At 37.1% G+C, this 17318-nt stretch overlaps 1 protein-coding gene across 1 annotated transcript in view; it reads right to left on the bottom strand.

The window, feature by feature from the left end:
• Nucleotides 1-15268, bottom strand: part of slc5a10 (solute carrier family 5 member 10) — a 58630-nt gene extending 43362 nt beyond the window's left edge. The window contains exons 1-7 of the mRNA XM_017721011.2: nt 15080-15268; nt 13543-13614; nt 10539-10643; nt 8713-8772; nt 6799-6903; nt 5250-5355; nt 3297-3377 (exon numbers count right to left, since the gene is read on the bottom strand). Of these exons, the coding sequence (XP_017576500.1) occupies nt 3297-3377; nt 5250-5355; nt 6799-6903; nt 8713-8772; nt 10539-10643; nt 13543-13614; nt 15080-15190 (640 nt within the window). The 5' untranslated portion in view covers nt 15191-15268. The remainder of the gene's footprint in view (nt 1-3296; nt 3378-5249; nt 5356-6798; nt 6904-8712; nt 8773-10538; nt 10644-13542; nt 13615-15079) is intronic.
• Nucleotides 15269-17318: the final 2050 nt, after the last annotated feature.

The raw sequence follows: 17318 nt of genomic DNA, 5'->3' as shown, positions 1-17318 counted from the left end.
GTTTATTAATGATTATAAATGAGGTCTTTAATGTCTTCAAATCATTAATAAGCAGTTATGACATATATGTAAAACGGCGAACGGTGAGCTGTTCCATTTGATGCATATGAATATCTGAGATTTAACAGGATACATAAGTTTGGGCTCACTATTTGGCAAGTAACAGGTCACTGTTACCTTTTTGATTGGTGTCATAACTGCTTATTAATGATTTTTAAGGTGTTATGACCCAATTTATAACCATTAACTACTAAAACTGTTAAACTCTTTACATAAAGTGGTACCAAATCACTTCGTGCCACTTTATGTATGTTATTAACATTCATTGAAATGAATACATTTTTTTTTGGCTGCCACTCTATAGTTTCTAATTCAGAGATACCAGCTTGTGAGGGATATGATAGAGAGCCGTGGTTTACAGAAGTGGACAACACTGTCTCTTTGTTTTCCTTTCTGCTGTTAAACCACACCCATGTTGGAGATCATTAAGATCTGCCCTATTACCCTTTCTCATGCGCCATTAGGCAAACCTGTTATTTTTCCCTGCCTTAGTCTGGATTACTGTTCATGACCCCTCGCTACGTCATTGCTAGGTTTGCTTTGAGAAATCTCAAAAATGTACACCATCTACTGATTTTTGACATTTTATTTTTGGTATTTTCTTAGACCAGTTATGTAGGTCGGACGAAATCCTGGACGAAGATTTCCACTCTTTGGAGGTTTGAAATGATTGCTACCAGCAAACTAACCATTGCATATGGGTGATCTTAACATTTTCCTTATTATAGCACAATAAAAGTGATTAAAGAAACATTCTTCCTTGAATTTCTTACTGTCTACAAAAGTAAAATGGTAGATATACAGTTACAAGACCTGAGAAATTGCAAATAAACATAAACGACGACTGCTTGCATTCGCAGCTGCATTTAGGACCTTCAGGCCAAAATCAACACAATTGCTCCAACCGACTGTAAATTAAAACACTATTGGCTGACTCGACTTTCATTTCGTGATTATGTTGTGAGGCCTTCAGACCAGATCCCAAAGGCCTGACTCACGGATGATCAAACATACCTGTGTCAACTCATCAGTTAATTGTCAGGACACCAGCCCCCCCAGGACCGGAGTTGTTCCTGGCCTAACCACTGGGAGAGCTCTCTTGATTGCATGGCATGGAACAAAAACTGGACTACTAGAAAGTTTTTGATGGATGTTTCAAGTTCTTAACATTTTTCTGGTTTCCAGCCAAAACTTCACATGATTAGTGTTACAGTACTTGCGTACTGAGCTAAAAATAATGTTTAGTTCCTAGAAACCATTCGGTCTTCTCTGAGGCCTTGCAGGCCCTGAGCAAACACCCCCCCAATCCACACACCCCCCCCCCCCAACCCCCCAACCCTTCTTCTGGCATCCATATTCAAATAAAATCACATCAAGGATTTGGAAGATCGTTTACATGTGATTAACTATTCACTGTGGTGAAATACAGTGACTACTGTTTTTGGTCTTGTTGGCTTATTGGCTTTGTCTTGTTGGACTTTCATTCTTGTCTTCGGTGAGGCCTGTGTTGATGTGATTTATGTCACGTTTTACTACAGCGCGATTTGTGTGCTTTTGGGCTGTGGGCTACTTTTCCATAAGTCACGTGCTACCATGGGACATGTCAGTGCAGAAGAGCTCATACTTCATGCTCTGTCCGGTCCCTGTCATCATGGTGTTACCATGTTAATGCTTTTCTGTTGTGCCTAAGGGTTCACTGGCTTCAGGCTTTATGCCCCCCACCCCCCACCAACTTTCTGTGCTCTCATTGTGCTTTTACTGAAACAGGTCTTGTCTGTTTAGAGCAATTACAACCTTTGAAAATGCCACACCTCCCCATGGAAAATTTCCATGAAGAGTCCTGGCTTAGAGCTGCCAGTTACTATACAATCAATGCCAAGTTAGCCCACAGTCATATTTTGTTGATTTTTGTTGACTGTAGTGAAAAATGTCTATTTCTTTGAGTTTAGCATATGAAAAAAAAAACATAAAACATGAACTGATTAAGTTCAATATACATTTTGAAGAGGCAATTTTATGTTTTTATATTACATTAATTCAAATAAACAGTAATTATGCATTAAAATGTGCAACTGGGGTGCACAAACTTTTGCATACAACTGCATATTCATGCAGGGAATAGCAAAGTTCAGTGGCTTTCATCTAGAAGTAGGCATTCAAACATTTTAAGTATATTACAATGTCCTGTATTACAGTATATATGATGTTATAATGCCCTTGTAAAACTGTAATTAAGCCTTATCAGGCAAGTAGATGTTAATTCACTGGCTCATTTCCACTTCATTAAGCATGCACTAGGCTAAAAGAAGGACTGTCCAGAGCACTTCTTGTATTATACATGACTCTAAAGGTCCAATCTTTAGTTTAAAACTGGAACAGCAATGCTCATGTTGCTAACAAACACTAGTATTTAACAGTCACCCAAATAGCCCAAATCATATCTGTAAAAGTACATCAGCAAAACTTTTTCCAGCCTGCACCAACTGCATCCAGGTCTTGCTGATGTGGTTTAAGACACAGTTGTGACTTACTGTGAGCTATAAACATGAACAAACCTGCAGGCAACCACTTTAGACAGCACGGTCTGTGTTCACAAACCACCTCAGAATGTAGGAGTGCTGACCTATAATCAAGGTATTTGTGGCAATGACCACCATAAATCGCAAAACTGCTTTGTGTTGTTTTCTTGTGGGCCTTCAAACAAGTCTGGACAACCTCAAGGAAGACCTGGATGTGCTTTTGGGGATGTATTTTTATAGGAATGACAGAAATAGTTTGAGCTATTTCGGTGACCATTCAATTCTATTGTTTGCTAGCAATATTAGCTTTGTAGCACCTGCTTTGAACTGAAGAAGCAATATGCAGGCCCAAACATGTCTTGGCTGATCTGCTACATCTGGGGCAAGTGGAAAATTGGGTAAATTCAAACTATTCCTAGAACTATTCCCTTTAAAATTGGAGATTAACTACTGGGGTATTCATAGATTACAATGGTTAGGATGTACTGTATAATACACATACAACAGTGCTCTGGAAAATGCTTAATTCCCCATACTTGATACTTAATGTGTAAATGAGGTAGTTAATTCACAGCTACTGTTTTTTATTATGGTACTTCTGCAGTTCTTCTCCAGGTGGAACATACTTTTTTGACTCTTTTTAATAATAATAAAAAAACCTGTTACCTGAAAATGGGTTTGGGCTACTTTGTCCACCTCTGAATGTAACTGACTGACCTGTAATGGTGAGGATCACTGCACCAATGATCATGATGGAGGTCTGGAGGGTGTCCGTGTAGATCACAGCTGCTAACCCACCTGGTGAGAGGGGATGAAATGAAAAATGTCATTGTGTGAATGTGTCACAGCGAGTTTCATGTACTTGTAGTGCATACAGTCACATGTCTTTTGACTCTGTAGTTATACACAAAAGTATTGTGGCATCAGCGTAGAAGGACAACCAACAACACCAACACAAAAAAAGACAACGTCAAACGTCTCCTCCTTTGGGGCGGAGCCATCTGAGTTTGCATATGTGATGTCATTTATGGTAGAATAGTGGTAAACAAAGTTTTCTTTGGGGACTGTTTTGCCTGACAACACCTTGCATGTAACCCTCCGCCATGGATGGATTTTAACAATATGTTTTAGGCCAAAACCTTCTCAAAACTATGATACAACAACATCTCTGGCATCAAGTAACATAAACACAACCATCTCCTGTAATAACCGCCTGTGCGGAAACATTTGGAGGAAATAAAACTCTTCGGATGTCTGGTTCCCGTCACCCATCACTCTCAACATGCATCAAGCCCGTAGGTGGGAATTACCTGCCTCATTTACATTTGATTAAGCATGAACTATGGTGAATTAAGCATTTTCCAGAGCACTGAAATTTGTCTATTATACATCAGGCTTTTGCAAAGCCCTTACTTGAGCACTGGATCTAAAATGCTTATTATAAAACGAATAGTTCTGGTCTTAAAATTTGATTGGCTGAGCCACAATTGAAGCTACTCTGCTTTGTGTTGTGCCTAACAACACCCTTCCCCGTGATACAATAGCAGTAACACATGGCCTATTGCTTGATTATGCTTATTGCTTATTTCCCTTTTTGATTCCTATGAATACCTCAGTACTTAATCACTCATTTTCAACATAGTTGTAGAAATAACTCAGATTGCCCTGATTTTCCACAGCAGATCAGCCTAGATGTATTTGGAGCCCACATTTTCCTTCTTTAGCTAAGAACTGGAGCTACAAGGCCAACCTTGCTAGCAAATTTAAGCAAATGTGGTTTGCATAGCATGCCCCAAAAGTCCTTTCTGAAACTCTTAAAAAAACCTGAAAGGGAAAAAATGACTTGCAGATTGCGCCTGGTTTTATCGTAAAAGATGTTGCCATTGGTTGGGAGGATCTTACACAACAAGCAGCAGTCATGGTGACACTGAAGGTCCTAAAATTCTCAGGGAAAACACTATTAAACAACATTTGAGTGGAAATGACTAAAGAGACCTTAAACGTCTTTTGGAGTCAAATTGCTTCAATAATATGCAAGTGGAGAGTTTATGACAGCACAGCTAATCGTCCCCGTAAAGGTGCATCATATAAGAGTTCTCTACGACTAATGCCAGAGAAATTTAGAAGCCAGTAGTCACTTGAAAAGAGTTGCAGGATGGCTTAAAAGCAACAGAAACAACAGTTACACAGAGAACAATAAGCAACGACATCCATTCCTCTTCATGCAAACCTCCTCTGCTAAACAAGAAAGAGATAAAACTTGCATGTGAGCATTTATACGAATCTGAACTCCTCTGAAACAACATGATCTGGTCAGCTGAAACAAAAAATAGAATACTTTCTATTTTAACTCTTCAATTTCTAAATTTCTAAATAGCCCAATAATGCAGCTTGCCATATTTGGAGAAAGAATAGTTGATCCCAATGACACCAGGCCCACAGTGAAGTATGATGGTGGGAGCATCATGATGTGGGGCTACTTGCATGTCAATGAAAGAAACATGAATGGATTGATGTACTGAGATACATCATCAACATACTGCTAGAATAAATCAACTCACAGCTGTTAAACTGACCTGTTGGCTTATTTGGTCTCCACATAGAGTGTAAACCAAACCCTCCTCCTAACCACCAGCACCCCGCCACCACCACACACAAAGGCACACATACCTGCAATGGTGTAAAGTGCGGTCACCACCAGCATCAGGACAGTGGAGACATAGAGATTCCAGCCCAAACATATCTGGACAAAAAATGCTCCAGAATACAGGTCTGTCTGCACACACCATACACAATAATGAACAGTAAAGTTAAGAATGTTAAAACTGACCTTTTTCACCTTTTAAGTTGATGTTACTGGTCATGTTAAGCACAATTCATAATATCATATCATTTAAAAGACAAAATTCTGGTTTTAACATAATATTCAAACAAATCTAAAGATTTTTTGCTCACTTCTAAAATGTTTTCTGATGTTTGATTGCATCGCTATGCAACCGCAGGCATAAAATAATAACATTAATATGAATAAAATGCATTCTGATCGCTGAGTCACATCAACTTAAAGCTAATAATGCTTCAAAAGGGAATGCAATTGTAGAAAACTGTTCATTGCTTTTGATAAATTGAGTTTATATAGTAATTCCATGTAGTCTTGGTGTTGCTATGAGGTTGCTCTAGTATTCCAACCTGTAGTTAGGGCATTGCTTGGTTGGTTTTAGGTGGTTGCTAAGGAGTTGATGCTATTCCAGGTGGTTGCTAAGGTGTTGCTAGGCCATTGCTCTGGTTTCCCAGGCCATTCCCTTGGTATCCCAGGTGGTTGCTAAGGCGCTGTTAGGCCTTTCCTCTGCTGCCTATGAAAATGTGTACTTGGTCACATTAGAATCTTTTGGACATTTTGAAACGTATTGTTTTGGGATGGTGCAGCTTTCGGACAACATACATTACCACAGTGGACACTGTGCTGCACATTATGTTACTGCACTGTGCAAAACCAATTTTTCAGCAGTTTAAAAATACAATTATTACAATTAGAATTTTTAATGTTTAAATAAGTGTAGCTTTTCATTTTTGTAATAAATAGTTAGACATAAAAGACATTTCTTGACACACTGTATAATTTTTTATCCCCATCCCAAAATGATCCATTCAGACTTTATTATACTTTTGTTGGTTTTTTACATAATCAGTGTAATGCAAAGTATGCAAAGATGCTCTCATATATTAGTTAATTATGTAATTTAATAATCAGGTATATAGTTTGGTAATGAAATGCATTTACATTCTATTTACACTCTGTTTCGACAGGCCTGCAGTTTTTCTGTTTGTTTTGAGGGTAACAAATGCCCAACGTGGGGCAGAAGTGGGAAAAATGGTAAAACAAGACAGCAATGACTTTTTATCAAAAACAACTCATGAAATATCTCACAAATGTATCGATTAAAAGCTTAGAATGAGCACTTACAACAGAATACACTTGTCTCAATGAGCTAGGAGCCAAAAACGCTTTATATATAATCACACCATGCTTTTGTCACCACAGCTATGACTTCTAATGGGTAATGTGGAATGCAATAATAATGTCCCGAGAGATCACCGTTACTATTTTTGCCCTTATCCAGTTTTCCCTTTTCATTGTCAGGACCAGATATGGCGACGTGTTCTGCGTTACAACACCATTACGCTATGTGTCTGAGTGTGAATGTGTGAGAGCACTCACTGAGATTTTGGTAAACACAGACAACATCAGGCTCAGAGCTGACAGGTACATGCGAATTCTCTCTCCCCCAAAGCGCCGGCCCAGATACTCCGGCATCGTGACAATCTGAGAGAAACAGAGAGAGGCAGAGAAGGAGGAATGTTAGAACATTGTTTTTTGAGAAGGTTCTGGCCTAAAACATATTTTTTTACAATCCATCCATGGCAGAGGGAAACTTGCAGGGTGTCTGTGAGGTAAAATAGCACAAGAAAACTTCTTTTTTTCAGGTTTTTACCACTATTTTATATAAAACAGGCCCCTCACCGCTACCATTTAGCCCTTAGCCCTGTTTTGTGTGTTCACGTCTAGGGTTAGAATGTCCGCATTTTTGTGGCGATAGAGGCGTAGGGTGAAATGTTAGGGCCACACGGCACTTCAAACAGAGGTTTTTCAGAGACTCGTTCCTAATGGAGCGTTATGAGGAAAAAAAAAGAAAAACCAGCAGAACAAGAGACCATAGAAACCCACAAATGTGAGAATTTTCTCTGTTAAAAAATTACGATAACTATCGTATTATCTTAGTTTAATGTCGTTTCAGTGTATTATGGTCCTTGTCTTCATGATGCTATTGCTAATAGCATGCTATTGTCTCGGTAGCTAGCTGGCTAACGTTCCCACTCCATCTTAAGTAGTCCAGCAGTTCTGACGCCTGCAGTGCCAGAATGTAACTGTGAAATCTGAACAAGAAGCTGGTGAATATCTGACTTCAGCTTCGTATCATCAAAGAATTAGCAGTGGGCGATAATAAAGTTGATGAACTTTTCCCTTTTCTGTTACCACTTCTCAGCCTACAGAGCCCCGCTAGTGGTTTGTTAATGAAGCAATGTTTTACTTTACTTTATTTATTTATTTTTTATTTGAGGGTCCCATTTTGTAGGGCAAGATTTCAGCCACTAGCCCTTGTAATTCAGGTCCAAGGGGTTAGGGTGACACTTGAAAACAAGGGCTAGGGGTAAAAAGAAGAAATGGGATTGGGCCTCAGAAGACAGATGTAGGTTCACTGGTGGTTTTGGATAGTAAACAAAATGGGTATATTAGCATCACAGACTTTGTGATGGTTGTATGGTAAGTCTATTTAGGATTACTCAGAAAGGACAGTGTACAGGGTACCGTTGTTGTCTCAAAGGACGATGGGCCTGGGTTTGATTCCCCGGCCGGGCAACCGCGGTCCTTTCTGTGTGGAGTTTACATGTTCTCCCTGTATTTGCGTGAGCTTCCTTCCGTAGTCCAACAACATGCAGTCAGGCCAACTGGAGATGCTAAGTTGCCCCTAGGTGTGAGTGTGTATGTCTGAGTGTCTGTCCTGTACTGAACTGTCCAGGGTGTTTCCTGCCTTCTGCCAGATCAACACTGGGATAGGCTCCAGCACCCTTCACAACCCAAATGGATAAGCAGCTTAGCAGATGGATGGCTGTTGGTTTTAATAGCTAACAAAATGTCATACGGTGTCATAAAGCAACTAAGTTTATTTGACATTACCCAATAAGCTATCTGATGATTTAGGCCTACAGTTTGGTGGTTATAAGCTTCCATTGCTTGTTAAATTAGCCTTGTAGCTCCAGTGCAAGCTAAAGATGCAAATTTCCAACACCTAATATGTCTTGCCTGGTTTTTAGTGCTATATAGAAACTTTTTCAAACAGGCCCTATATTGAACCATACACAACACATTCTCCACCAATGGAGAACTCCATACTATGTCAAGAACCATTTAAGAATGAAATTGTTCTATATAGAAGTCATGGTTCTACATAAAACCATTCCTTTCACTAAAGAACCCCTGAAGAACTATCTCATTCAAACTATTAACTATTAAAGTGCTACCATTAACATCTTGCTGTGGGATCATGTGTGCATATTTGTGCATAAGACTCACCCCAGAAGACACATAAACTGGGAGAAAGATCCAGGCAAGAGCCAGCAAGACATATGTTGCCTAAAAAGAAGACCAAACATGTTTAAAGGCATATCGCCCCCTGCTGTTCAAAAGAGGTAACTAAAAAGAAATGAATATATATATATATATATATATATATATATATATATATATATATATATATATATATATATATATATAAGGAAGAACATTGCATTTAATTAGACAATTCAATATATTTCATGTTGATAAAATTGAGGTTATTAATTTGAACAAACAGCTCAATTAAGTAGAGAAATGTTTGGCTTGGTTTAACAAATACTTTTTGCCATTTTCAATTTTTATGTCATTTTGGTTTTTTTTTTTGTTTTTTTACATAATTTGTAATCACCCACTGTTCTTTACTATGAAAATTTTACTATGAATGGATGAATAAAAATGGTCTAAAATCATTTGGGAAACAACCTTTTTACATTAACTTCCATTATAGACTAAGTTTTTTCCTTTTCCAGGAAAGTTACCATTTTGGATATATGAGGGTTTTGTCCTGATGCAGCAATTTGCCAGTTTAGGAATAATAGAAATTTGCTAACATGTTATTTTAAGGATTTAGCGCCTTATTGCCGCTGTCCAAAGAAAAACAAATATCTCCAAAATGCTTTACAGTATGCAAAATCATAATTTTGGACCAATAGAAATGGTCCAAAATTATGATTTTGGACTATGATAGTTTCATCAATGAACTATAAATATAAAGGATATCTGCCAAGTTCAAATCATGGAAGAAGAAAAACTGACAAAAATGGAGATTTTTTTTTCTTTTGGACAGCGAATATATATATCGCTGATGTCGGAACAAAACCTTGTATCTCCAACTTAATACATTTACAGGAGAAAGAAAAAACATTCTTAACTTTCAATGGAAGTTAATGGAGCTAGATTTTTCCAAGCACTTTTGGATCTTTTCTGTTGACCCGCTCATCATGAAATTTTGGCACATTGTAAAGGTCAGTGGGCATTTTCAAATTCTGTATAAAAGTACAAAACAACAAAAATGGAGATACAAGGTTTTGTTCTGACAGCAGTGATACATTGGTGTATAATAAGGTATTGTTGTTTATTCAATAAAGCCCAAATTAGACATCTCAAAATAATTTACTATATTTTATTTATTACGTATAATATAATTATAATATATGACTATATAATCAGGTTGAATTATTATTCATTATGTAATATTTACTATACTTTATTTATTCTGACCTATATTAGTATATAATTAGACATCTGTTCAGTGAAAATCAATCATATTTGCATTATTACTTTGCCATTTATTAAGACCTTGAAGAAGTGATTGAATATTCATCTAAATTCACTTCTTACATATGTATACTTGACAACATTCTATTTCTATACATTCTAGGCAGCATAAAGTGAGGTAATAAGAGTTTAATCTGCCACTGATGCTTCATGATAGGTTTTATATTCTATAGAAGTGGAGTTAAAGGCTACAAAGCACTAAACTAGTTTTCAGTGAGTCAGTCTTTATCCTGTATTCTGAAATAGTGACAAAAATATACAAGCTGGTAATATTTCAAGTTAAACTCAAATAATTTTTACAACCAATACAGGTAAATGAAACTGTTGCATGGAAGAGTTTTAATGAAAATGTTATAAATAGGTAGTGAACTTGTGATGAAATTAGAATGAACTGTACAAAGGTCTGCTAATCCTGCAAAAACCTGGAAGAAGTAGGACAGGTGGCACATGCACATCACTGGGCTATCACAAAAGGGAGGGGAAGATAGGGGGCTTAGGAAACTCACATTCCACTCAAAGCCAGCCACAGCGATGCCCCCTGCAGCCCCTGTTCCAGCCAGGCCGATGAACAGCCCTGACCCCTCACTGCTGGCAAACATTGACGCTCCAATCTACACATCATTCACATAACATTTAGAGTCATGAGACAATGTCTTCTCAATGTTAGAAACATGCAGGTCATATGATTACTAACAATGTAACCTTACTTACTAATACTTCAAGTCAAAATCATGTTTCGCAATATTTAGGTGATTTGGAGATGTGTAAAATCTCTAAATACTAGTATTTTTTTAAACATCAAAATTCAGAAATATATAGTATATGGCCAAAAAAAAAAATTAGGTGTCGCATTCCAAAACCATGTGCATTAATATGGAGCTGGCCCTCCTTTGTGGCTATAAGGCCTCCACTCTTCTGGGAATGGTTTTTTAGCTGGAACAGGGCTGACCACACCTGTTGCCATAAAATTGGAAGCATGTAATTGTCTAAAATGTCTTTGTTTACTGGAACATTGACATCACCCTTCATTGGAACTAAGGAGTCCAAACCCTGAAAACCAGCCCCAGCTCATTATCCTTCCTCCACCAAACTTTACTGTTGGCTGTATGCCAGAACATATGGGATGCATTACTCCAGAAACATTGTTTCCTCTGCTCCAGAGTCCAGTGGCGGCACGCTTTACGCCACGCCAGCCGACACTTGGCATTGTGCTTTGAGATCTTAGGCTTGTGCAGCTGCTTGGCCAAGGAAACCCATTTCATGAAGCTCCTGACTCACAGCTCTTGTGTTGAAGTTGCTTCCAGAGACAGTCTGAAACTCTACAGTGAGTGATGCAACAAAGGACAGGCAAACTGTATGTGCTACATGCTTCGGCATAGTAGCCCTTCAGTATGACCCCTTCTACTGTCAGTGCTTGTCTATGGAGACTGCATGACTATGTCATTAATACACTTACTGTTAAGAAAGGGTGTGACTGAAACACCTGAACTCAATAATCAGGAAGGGTGTCCAGTATTTGTGGCCCTATAATGTCTCATCATATTGCCCACCCTTACATATCTTACATATAGCATATTTGAATTGTATACTCAGCACCTTTACTGAGCCAGTTACCCCTGACTTCACTACTTAGGTCTACATTACTACTAAAAGGAATGGAAATGTACTTAATTCTATCATAATTCAAAAAGTAGTACAACTTTGAGAACAAAGAATGAATGCTTCACATTTGAAAAGCAATGAACAAGTCTTGAGGCCTGTAAAAGTACACAAATATTGTATATATATATATATATATATATATATATATATATATATGTGTGAATACAATACATTATTTATCATTAATAACTTCTTATTGTTCCAAATTACTTAAAACATTGAATAACGTATTATTGTATATAAAATAGAAAATTTAACTTTCTAACAGTAAATCCAGTCTGGATTCATTGTTTGCGCTTAAGCCTAAGCTTAACCCATGTCCAATAAATTGGCCCAATAAGTACTAAGTACAACATTTAAGCTATAAAACTTTCTTGACACGTCCAGGCTGTTGTCAGAAGGTGATAGCATGCTAAACCCATGTTATTTTAGTCATAAAAATGCATATATTTGTTCAAAAAAGCAGAACAAACATGGTTCAACTCTGCACATGAATAGAAAGTGTGGTTCTGTAGAGGATGTTTTAAATTTTCACCTAAAAAATCACACAACTCCCAAGCACTATGTTAGACGGTCAGACAAAAGGAAACTGTACATGTATATTTTTGTACAAGCAATGCTCTTGTCCAGTGTGGTAGCTTACAAAGAAAAATAAAATACAATTTTTGTAGTAAAGGTCAATAAAGTCAACACAATTTAAATTTTAATAGTATGGAACGATTATGTTCCCCAACTGAAGGTACTGAAGGGGTGAGTGTTGGTACCCTGAAAGCTACGGTTATTTCTGAGAATATTAAGTTCTCCTACTATGAGCCATCACGCCTGACAAGGTGCTGGCTTACTACTGGTACCTAGAATTAATCAAGCTACATCGGGGGGAGAGCTTTCTCATACAAAGCCCCCCAGCTTTGGAACAATCTTCCTGTTAATGGACTCAGACACAGCCTCAGTCTTTAAGTCTAGGCTGAAACCTTTGGTAATTAGTCTTCCCTGTCAGATTTAGACCTGACAGGGTCTCTGCTGCTTTGTTAATACTGTGATCAGTCACTCATTACAGAACTGACTGCGTCTTTTCCTTTCTTTGCTGAGTTGAATAGCTGCCCATCGTGTGCGTCTGATACTGCTGCCTCTTCTGCCTTGATGGGGTGCCACTGCTCGCTGGCCTTCTGGACCAGCTTGACCATCGTTGAGCTTCTTGCTGTACAACGCTGTGCAATCCTCACTCTCAGATGCTGCTGCTGCTACATATTCATGAACTAAAACGAATCTAATTAACCACTGCCTAACCTGTTTTTCCCGCTTTGTAATATAATACTTTATAATATTTTTTGCTATCTGGTGTCAACCCTTTTAAATCTTGGTTCCTCTCAAGGTTTCTTCCTCTTTTAGGGAGTTTTACCTTGCCACAGTCACCACTGGCTTGCTCCAGGGGGCTTGAACCCGGATTTTATCTTTTCTCTTTGTTTCTGTAATACTGATTGTTCTGTAAAGCCGCTTTACCTGTTGTAAAAAGCGCTATCTAAATAAATAAAGTTTGCTTGCTTGCTAAGTACTTTGGCTGTAAAAACGTTGCTACTTTGTTAGTTTATTTGTAAATCAGTATCTTGCACTTGTTGCCATTTGTGAATAGAATGTGGCTTGTGTTAGTTGCAGATTTGTACATGTAGATGTTTAATGACCTGCTCAATCATTCACCACTCCAGCACAAGTAAAATTCCTACTCAAAAATGACTGATAAACTACTGACCTTTCAAAAGCTAGATACAAAATGTAGTAGTACGTACATTCTTCATATTTCCTAAAAGTTTCTTTAACGTTCCTCAAATCTTTTAAGATGTTTTCACTTACAGGCCACCATGCCATGTCCCTGCCAGCCAGGAAGTAGCCATTAAGAGTGTTTCTGCTTACTCTGCAAGATGACTGACACACACACACACACACACACACACACAACAATATTAAATGGTAATGTATTTCCCATATTAACACCGCATGTGTGATTTTTTTTTTCAGTTCTAAGTCCTCATAAACAGCGCCCCACTGGAAAACTCTATAAATAATAAATACACTTTTTCAAGGGTTTTTTAATGAAGACATGGTTCAATATAAAACCATGAAAATTCAAAGGACCATCTGCATCCTCAAAGGGTTCTTTACATGGTTCCATGTAGCAGCAAAAGGGTCCTTCTGTTGTTATGAGCTTGGCATCGTAACAATATCAGAACTCCTTTTGGTGCTATATTGAACCATTTCCCAAAAATTCTATATAGAGACCATATACAATACTCTCCATCAACCCAAAGAACCATTTCGCCATGCAAAGAACCCTTCAAGCATGCAAGAAGTTCTTTCAGTGTTTATGGTTTTGTGAAGAACCATTGTCTTTACTAAAAACACTTGAAGAACCATGTTTTTTAAGAGTGTACAGTACCGCTCAAAAGCTTAAGAGTCACATTTCATGGTAACATTTTTGTTAATTTATGTACAATAATAGGGTCCACAATGTAGATCTAAATATTCTAGACAACAAAAGATTCTTATAGATGCCACCTACAATATTTCAAGTATTTTGGCAACAGCAAGAAATTAGTTAAGCATAAATTATAAACTCTAATATATCATTTATGCAAATTTTCAGTGAGTCATTCTGAACATACTTAAAATTTGCTCATCCATTAATTTATTATTCACAGTTTCCTAATTATTTGTACTACTTTCACATGTAAAAGTTTGGGTACCCCCTGTCAAATGCCGTTTTCATTTCCTGGGTGGGAATAAATTAACATAACATTTTTTCTGCCTATGATTTTCATTTTTCCGTTTACATGCTTAAATTTTTCCTCTATATGTTAAATTGGGGCACTGAAATTTGCAGAATGCAGAAAACGTGGCATAACATTTGCACAGGCCATTGTACATTAAAATGAAGTGTGGTCTCTGTAGAGGATGTGTTAATTTGCCCAAACCTTTGCACAAAACATTGTATAAACATCTGAACTTGCACACCTTATTGGTTTTATTTTATTGAAAACATTAATTCCAAGCCTTTAAATGGTAATATACATGTATTTAAAGCTATATCATCACAACCACTGACTGTACACTGTAGTTTTTTGAGGCTTAATAAACGCAACAAGTGTTCATTCAGTAGTGTAATCTTCACTTAAAGTAACCTTAAAGTAATTTTTTTTTGCCAGTTTATAATTTCAAATATTGCAGTAATTAATACATTTGGGGTCAGTTTCCCAGACCCAGATGAAGCCTAAGCCTAAACTAAGAAAAGTTTCCAACAGTGATTTGCCATGAGCTCTACAATTTAGCCCAAAACTAAGCATTATTTTATGATTATTAATACATTGCACTACTAACAGAGAGAGTTTCTTACCCATATTCCGACTGCGACATTGAGCAAAAAATACGCTCCGATCACGATAATGTCAGACACACTGAAAGACTGCGAAAGAGCGAAGAATTTAGTAGTAGTGTTAGCCGCCATGACCGGTCCCCACGCTGACTGCGAAGCCAAGGGATAGGCAAATGGAGGGAGAGGGCGCCGGACGGCTGTGTAAGTGAATTGATCATTAAACACATCAGTTTAATGAAGCGACTGTGCACTCACATAAGAACAGACACAGGAGAGGCCGAGGGAGAGAGAGAGAGAGAGAAAGAGAGAGAGAGCGAGAGAGAGAGAGAGAGAGAGAGAGAGAGACCCTAGACAATCAGTGTTGGCTTTTGTTGGTGGGGACTCGCACTCACTCGCACACACACACAACCTTCCACACTGAAGCGTACATCCAGAGCACGCTTAGGCTGTGTTAGCCCATCATCTAATGTGTGTAAGGAAGTCAAAATAACATCTCCAGACACTCTTAACAAGGTGAATGATTTACTCACACAGTCACTGGTACTCATCCATTAACACACACATGTTCACCATTAGCATTAATCTTACACAGAGACATATACACACACATGCTCCAGGCCGGGCAGCTCAACAGAAACCCTTTTCTTCAGATCCCGTTCACATTTCTATTTGATTTTAAAGCAGATATTCTGAAAATGTGCTGAAAATGATGGTAAAAATATTACAATAACAGGCCCCAATAAACAGGAACCTAATTATCTAATAGTTTATTAATGACTGTTAGTAATTAATGACTGTTAGTAATTACACATCGTAGCTGTGGGGACAAAAAGAAAAATTGCCATTTTTTTTACACAGTGTTTCAACACCAGCTTTCCTTAACACTGTGTGAAAATTTCATAATTAATGGTCCGATAGAAAACATTTCTACATTAACTTACATTGATTTTTTGAATGTTGAATTATTTTCTTTTCTCTTCTGAAAAGTTAACATTTTGGAGGTACAAGATTTGGTCCCACTTTATATTAAGTGTCTCTAATAACTATGTGGTTACACATCAATAACATATTTAACAACATTAACTACTGATGATTTAATCAATGTTACAGATGGATTACAGCAATACAGCCTGTGTAATTACACATGTATATTAATTTCTGTTTTGCCTCTTGTAATTACGCAAGCATATGTTTTTGATACACCACAGAGCTGAAGTTTTTTTTACATATTACATTTGGTTTACATAATTACTGTAGAATAACTGTGGTGTAACAAGGTAACTAATCGCATCACATAATTGCAATTCTGTAAGTACCACTCTGTAATTGCACTGTACCTATATAACAACTGAAGTTGCTACACATGTAATTATGTAAGGTGTACTGCTGTAATCCACCTGTAACAGTGACTAAAACATTAGTTGTCACACTGTTGCATATCGCTGTTGTCGGAAGAAGTCCTTGTATCTCCATTTTTGGCGTTTTTTAGTTTTTGTCATAATTTGAAAGCACCTGTTACTTTTTACATTGTGTGTAAATTTTATGATGAATGGCCTAAAATAAATTACCCAAAATGACTTGGGAAAAGGTCTGGTTCCATTGACTTACGCTGAAAGTGAAGTATGTTTATTCCTTGTCCTGTAAAGTTACCATTTTGGAAATGCAAGGCTTTCTTCCGATAACAGCGATATGTTGTTCACATATCAGAATCAGAATACTTTATTGATCCCAGAGGGAAACTGCAGTTTTTACAGTTGCAACCATTTATGTAAAAGAATAAACACTTTAATAATTTAAAACAAAATTGTGCATTGAATTGTGCATTTGCATTCATACTCTGTATAATTTGATTTACTAACCTTTATTTAGTGACAGATGAATAAATAATGTTGAATTAATTGTGGTCTGTAAATAATGGGCTTTATTATCCAACCATTCTTACGAAGAAATTTCTTCTTGAAACTTACTTATGTAGTTTTCTGTCATTCATCATTCTTTTCTTATTTGGGATTTGTTCTTAGATACAATGTAAATATGGCTCACCAGATCAACATAAAAGACAATTACTTCATGTAGTAACAAGCGATTGAACTAACTCAAAAAATTAAATCAATTGAAAAAAGTGTTTATTCAAAGTTTTTATTTAGATTTTTAATTGTCTATGTTTTCAATAAGTAATTATTTGTTTTCTTTCTAGTTGCACACATAAACTTTCTCCATGATTAGTTAATCATTTTAAACTGGTTTTAAAGTGACACTT

This window comes from Pygocentrus nattereri, chromosome 12 (genome assembly GCF_015220715.1).
Source record: "Pygocentrus nattereri isolate fPygNat1 chromosome 12, fPygNat1.pri, whole genome shotgun sequence".
Classification (NCBI taxonomy): domain Eukaryota; kingdom Metazoa; phylum Chordata; class Actinopteri; order Characiformes; family Serrasalmidae; genus Pygocentrus; species Pygocentrus nattereri.
Note: the sequence above shows the minus strand (reverse complement) of the source record. Positions and strands in the feature narration are given on the sequence as shown.